The 6,936-nt window shown below is 38.5% G+C and overlaps 1 protein-coding gene across 1 annotated transcript; it reads left to right on the top strand.

Annotated features, from left to right (window-relative positions):
• Positions 1-5,640: 5,640 nt before the first annotated feature.
• Positions 5,641-6,105, top strand: BNAC07G09230D. Its single transcript, XM_013813186.2, has one exon. It carries the CDS (start codon positions 5,641-5,643, stop codon positions 6,103-6,105), a length of 465 nt encoding a protein of 154 aa, XP_013668640.2.
• The last annotated feature ends 831 nt before the right edge of the window (positions 6,106-6,936 follow it).

Here is a 6,936-nt window from a genome sequence, read left to right as displayed (position 1 = left end):
TTCATGTATAATAAGGTTGTGCTATGTTGTATGGTTATCGTTTGTACTATTTGGATTCAGACTCTCTACTTTACGGGTTTACTGTAATGGATATTGTATTATAAGAACTTATTTACCGAATTAACTTTCCATTGCCTGGGTTGTAATAGGCAATCATTGTGTATAAGGATCTTGTCGCTAAACAATAACTCTCATAGTTGTCGTAAAAGTATATTAGATATAGTGGATTATAGTTGGTTAAAGTGTAACACATGTACTCGCTATAATAGGTTAGTATATGTAAGATAAATAGGGGAATCGGTTTGCATAAACCAGCATTTTATTAAACTGTAGGAAGTATTTCAGTTTAACCATAACAATTATATTAGTAGTTCTCCCTATGTTATAGTGGCATACCTATTTTCCTATGTTACATAAATCCGTTATCAAATTTACTACTATTGTTATATTTACCTAATTTGTAATGTATACTTTTTGGTAAACGTATAGTGTAGTTTTCAAGACAATACTATCCACTCCTCTTAATATATTTAGTGGTGATAGACAAGCGAGTATTTGTAATTTATAACAAACATTGGCATTCTTATTTATATTACAATCTCGGGCTTAATACTATCCTGCCTCTATCCATTCGTAAAAACTATTTTACAAAGCTTATTTATTATGATTTCTGCCTAGCAGCAGTCCACCTTGCCTTTCCAACACCTTCATCATCCGAGATATGCCAACTTTTCTTCACTTCATAAGCTTTTTATATTGCAACTTTACATGTAGCCCGGTTGTGTCCACTTCCTTTGCACCGGCTACAAACATGTTTCTTCCTTGGAGCTTTCATCTGTAAAAAAAAAATTCATCAGTCGGATAGTTCAATGGATACATAAATGATCTACTAAAGCATGGATACCCTTATTTCGCCAGTTGATAGTATCCTGCTCTTACGGGGACGGCCTGGTGGTCGTTTGGTTGCTGGCGGGAGGATATCCAAATCACTTGCTCCGCTTTGCTGATTCTGTTCGGTATTGATCTTGCTGACGGGAAATATATCATCTTTGTAAGCTGACGCAAGACACTCTAAACTATAAACTTCAGAAACAAGTGTTTCCACCCTCACTTTTGCTTTGATTGCTGCTGAAATAGCGCGTGGACATGGTATAAGTAGTGTTTGGAAGACATTACAAGTGCAACTTTTAGTTGAAAGATCGACGTAGAACGATGCTCCTTCTTTGTCCCGCACTTCGTATTCCAAACTATTTATCTTGGTTGCAAGCATCCCTCCGCTTTGCTCAAAATTTCCAGCTACTATCTCTAGCACACGTGGGGTGAAACGGCCACTTCCATTGTCGGTAACATTACGTCTTTCTGAAAACCAAGTCATCAGTTTGGATCTAATATATTCAACCAATGCCATTATAGGATACTCCCTTGCTTCACGAAGAACGGAGTTCCAACTTTCGGCAATGTTGCTAGTCATAACGTTGTATCGATTTCCAGTAAAATGCACACGCGTCCAATGTTCAAACCCAATACCTATTAGGTATTCCGCGCAAGATGCATTTATCATCTTTATTTCGTTGAAAACACCGTAGAATTCTGGAAGCCGATATGCCCGTGTTGCTTTAGCAACTAGGTAAGAAAGATGCTTGTTCTTGAAATAGGTATGTATGTTACGTTTCAAATGTAATATGCATACACAATGTTGGGCTTCTGGATAAACCTGCACGTCCCCCGCAGCAACCATGAGTTAATATTATTCATTGCTAACATCACATTTCATACAACGTTACACATATATTTTATTATATAATGGTTCATTTCTTCCATATAATGATTTCCTTTGGTAGAATTAAAGTATGCAAACAAATTACTAACCTTTGATATCCCGTAGTAAATAGACGCGTGCCTATCCGAAACAAATACAGTTTGCTCTTTGTTTGGGATGAAATGCAAGAGCATCTTGAAAAACCACTGCCATGCCTTGTCATTTTCACTATCAACAATTCCAATGGCTAGAGGGAAAACTTGATAGTTACCATCCTGGGCAGATGCGGTTAATAAACATCCACCATACTTACCTCGCAAATGTGTGCCATCGATTATAATGACACTACACATGCGTTTGAATCCACTAACCGAAGCAGCGAGAGATAAAAACATGTACTTGAACCTATGCCCAAATCCTGCTTCGAATTCTGTCTCCATATGAGTAATGGTTCCTGGGTTTGCAACAACGAGTCTTTGGAGGTAATCCGGAAGCAACTTATAAGATGCACCTGAAGAGCCTTTATCATAATCGAGTGCAACCTCTCTTGAACGCCAAGCTTTCCAATAGGAGATGTTAACATTGTGATCACCCAACATTACTTGAATAATTTCATTAGGCCTTGGTGCACCGCTATTTCCAGCATATCTGGACCTCATCACCTCTCCAATGACACCATGTGTGGCTTGTCGTTCATAACCTGCAATAGGAAAGTCGTTACAGAGATGGACGTTTATATCTTCGTATTCTAAAGCATAACTGGAATGAAAAGTAATAAAGTTACTTCCGTGATATTAGTTGGTAAATTTCAAAGTTACTATTCATATTGACGTTATTTTTTGGGAATTAATTGTCTTTTATACTGAATCATTTATATTATCAAAACATTTATTTTCGGAACCGGATTAATGAAGGAACGAAGGAAAATGTTTGATAAGGTTAGTAGCTGAATTACCAACACGATCATCAACAGAAAATGTATGATGTAATTTGGCTTTTCTGACTTCATAGCTCTCCACATTTTTCATCTTCGTTGCATATACTCGCCACTGGAATGTTCCACTCATGCAATTCATCACCATTCCTTCTGGTGATGAACATGTGTTTTTGAACCTGAATTTGTTGCGCAAAGCATAGAGTGCCATATGTTGTTTGAAGTGTCCTTTGTTTTTAAACACCATTCCTTCAAATAGATCGTCCGGTGCAAGAGTTATGTTTCCTACAGAGTTTTTTGTGTTTTGAAATTTAGTTGCACGGAACTTAGAATAGAGCAAACCTATTTTACATCGATTTTTTACATTACAAAAGGCCCCACACGTAGTTGATATTGCATCATTCCGGATAGTTTGATACACAAAAAGGATCACCCCATACTGATATTTTACATACTGCCACACAACTTATTTATTCTAAAGATTTTAAAAGAAGGGATCAGACCCAAACCCACCACTGTCCCCGTAGGCATCAGATTCAGAGTCCTCGATTTCGATGATTGCTTCAGCGGCAGTGTGACCGTTTATTCCAATACCAAGTGTGAGATCGAGACTTGGTCCGCCGTTGTTAGGATTGGCAGTAGGTGATCCACCATTGGCATGTTGAGTTAATGGTGTTGTTATTCCATTCTGTATAGCCGCCGAATCCTATCCTGCATGTTCCAAGACAACTATAGATTTAATAATATTTATTTAGAAATATTTTGGCGCCATATATAATAATATTTTCGAATTTAGGATTACTACAACCTCGCCCTACTGCTTCCGAGAGGTTAATGACATTTTCAGAGATTGGTATTGGTGGAGGTAACGCAAGGTTATTGTCACTGTCATTTAGAGCGTCTGAGGAAGCAGTGTAAGACGCTTCATCATCATCAACAATCAGAAAAATTGTGGGTGTTGGTGGTGCAGTGACCCTCAGATTTGGACCTATTGGAAGGCCTAACACACCGTTAGTTGGACGCGGTGCTGGCGGGACATTGACTGCAAAGTGACGTTCAACATCCAACATTTCCTCCCAGTAAGCCTCTTCCTCATGTTCTTCTTCCCATGTAGGTGGGAAGCGAGGTATTTGACTAAGAGGTTCGACCTCCAGTGGCGTCCCATGGCCTTGTATGTTCGGAGCTTGGAAATTAGGAAATGCAGGTTGGAGCTGCTCAAGATCCATTGGTTCGCCGTGTAAAACTACGAGTTACAAAGAATACGTGTCAGAATCATAATTTTCACAATTACTGCTTTCTGCTTGATGGTTTTATATAATAACTGGAGATTATACTAGTTTTGGTGAAAGAACAAAACACATAACAAAAATTGGGGACTCTAACCATCAACGTTTAATAGTTCATATGTAAGCAGTAAGATATATGTTACCTTAACTTTCCATTATATGGCTATGTTAAATATTTAAGAGTTTTAGAATATAATACCCTCTTCGTTTGGCACATTGTTCCTTTCCTCTTCGGTAGACAAGGGTTCCCCTTCCACTATTGAGATCATATCATCGACAGTCAGGCGGGGAAATTCCTCCCTCTCTTCATTAGATGGCGCATAAACCATCTCTATCTCAAGAGAGACACGATAGACGATGAGCAACTGAGGTTCATTGAACAACATCTCCAACATAGTCTTGCTACAAACAATGGGGTGTCCCCCCACGAGTTATGTCAACCAAAAGAAAACTAGAACATTATTATTTAGTTAAGCCAGATGCTAGACGGTTGCTCTGTTGTTTTAAACAAAACTATAACGTTTGCTACTACAAAAATACATACCTTTTATGACATGGTGATGCTGTTCTTTGGTTATTCCCTCCCCTAGGAAACTGTTCTCCCCTATTTTGAAGGGGGTTCGACAAAGAAACTGGTATTTAACAACTAGCTCAGGTTCGCTAGTCAGATACATAACCGGTTCTGTCATATACTCCCTCACACTAAGCATGGTCTCGACATCTTTATCGGCTGACAAAGTAATCGGTGGGGTCCTTGGACCTTCAGGAAGGAGCATCCAATCCGGGAGCTGATATGTTAAGGCCACGGGAATGAGGACTCCTAGATTAAGCCTTATACGAATCATCTCCACCAAACCTTCGTAAGAGTCCTCGGGTTTGATTAACACAGTCTCTCCTTCCAAAGCTGGGGTTTCATCAAACCTCCACTCCCCGGTCGGCGTCTTTTCCCAAACACCTTGAACAATTCTCACAAACGTTCCCATCTGTAGAAAATAACAAGATATCGTTAGCTCGGTTCATATTTAAAAGTATACAAGGTCAAAACTGAAAACTTTCTGATATTTTAACTGTTTAGTTTAACAAAAATACAAAACCCTAGAAGGAGACCACCCATGTACCTTTAAAGCTGTTCGCATGGGTGATTATCCGGAATCTCCAAGACAAAACGGAAAAGGACGTTTGCTTTTCTTACTAAGTTGGTGATGATGGGATTCTTAATTTATAGCCAAATGGGGATAGATAGTTACAGTTATACACCTTTACAACCTTAAGGAACATAGCATTAAATTCAGGCAGCTACCTATACGTAGGTATCACTATTCATGATTAGGGTAGGATATCATGAAGATAATATCTCTGACACGCCATTGATATTACTAATTTTAAATTCAAAAATTACTGTTATTATCTTCAATCGGTTTGGTTTACCGTAGAATTGGTTAGCAACCAATAAAAATATGATTTCTGGTTAACAGCTTCGTTCGACCGGTAAGTAAATGAATTGTTGTTCGTTTTTTATCCACACAATTTATATTTTTAAAGTTAAACAACTGGACCAAAATGCTAACGTCTTATGTACTCGAACCTTCCATTAGAGACATAAAAAGCTGAACTGTAACTCATTAGGTTATGCATCGTCTCCTTCTTAACAGCAAACAATCATGGCGTATAGTCAGACTTCATCGGCGTCAATTGGTTCAACTCCAAACAATGAAGGTCCACCTTGCCACTGTTCACAACCGACTGCCTTGACAATGTCGTGGACTGAAGAGAATCCTGGAAGGCGATTTTACAAATGCGATGAACATGGTTTTGTGGTTTGGCATGACAAGGAGAAATCATGCCGTTGGCAGAAGCAAAGTCTTTTGGAGGCAAGGGAGAAAATCCTTACCCAGGCCGAAGAAATCAAGGCTTTGACGACCGCTCTACGTCGAGCTAATGCTCAGATTGCTGCATTAGAGGTTTCTCCGTCTTCTGAGTCAATAAATGAAAGTTTGAAGGCAATTGAAGATCACATTTCAGCACATATAAATGAGACCCAGAAGGTGGTCCGTAACCTTGTTCTTTATTCCGGTGGTGGGTTTGCAATATCTAGTGCCATAATCATCTTTTACATGAAAAAGTAGATGTTTTCTGAACGCTTGTCGTGCACTCATGTTTCTTATCTGTTGTCTTAATATTAACTATTAATGTTCACCTCTTTCCGTTAATCTTTTTTTTTTTTTTTTGTTACGTTCTTGTATTACTACCTATCCTTGTTAAAATTTTCCAGCTATGATCCTTTGTAATATATCAATGGTTATGTTAAGTTTCTGTAATATGAGGTCATTACAAATAAATCATACGTTACTTAAATAATTGTGACTCTATTTGACCGTGTTACGTATTATCCTAACAATTTTTGTTTCTATAATGTGGGAACGATAAAACATGTACAAATAACACTACAAGAAAATAGCGGTATTCTGACGGACATTCCGGCGGAAAATGAAATCATCGGAATTTTCCGAGGAATTTCCGAGGATATCCCGAGGAAACCCAAAATTTGGTTTCCTCGGAGTTTCCTTGGAATATACCGACGGAATTCCGAGGAAATATCAATCCGTCGGAATATTCTTATGAAATACCGAGCAAAAATGTATTCCTTGGAAAAAACCGATGAACTCCGAGGATATATTATAGCCGTTGGAGAGCCGTTGGGGGATTTTAAAAATTCCAAGGAAATTCCGACGAACTAGCCGTTGGCGTCGGAATTCCATCGGAATTTCCTCGGTCTGTCGGCAGGATTTCAACTATAAATACAAGCACTCCTCTTCCTCTTCATTCACTCCATATCTTCATCCTCTCTCTTAATCTATTTACACACGAATTTGATTCATTAAAAACATGTCTTATTCAAATTATTTTCGTTCTTGGATCGATCGACCTCATTTGGATCCGAACACGAGATTGCTTAC

This window comes from Brassica napus, chromosome C7 (genome assembly GCF_020379485.1).
Source record: "Brassica napus cultivar Da-Ae chromosome C7, Da-Ae, whole genome shotgun sequence".
Lineage (NCBI taxonomy): Eukaryota > Viridiplantae > Streptophyta > Magnoliopsida > Brassicales > Brassicaceae > Brassica > Brassica napus.
This window is presented reverse-complemented; position numbering and strand designations above follow the sequence as displayed.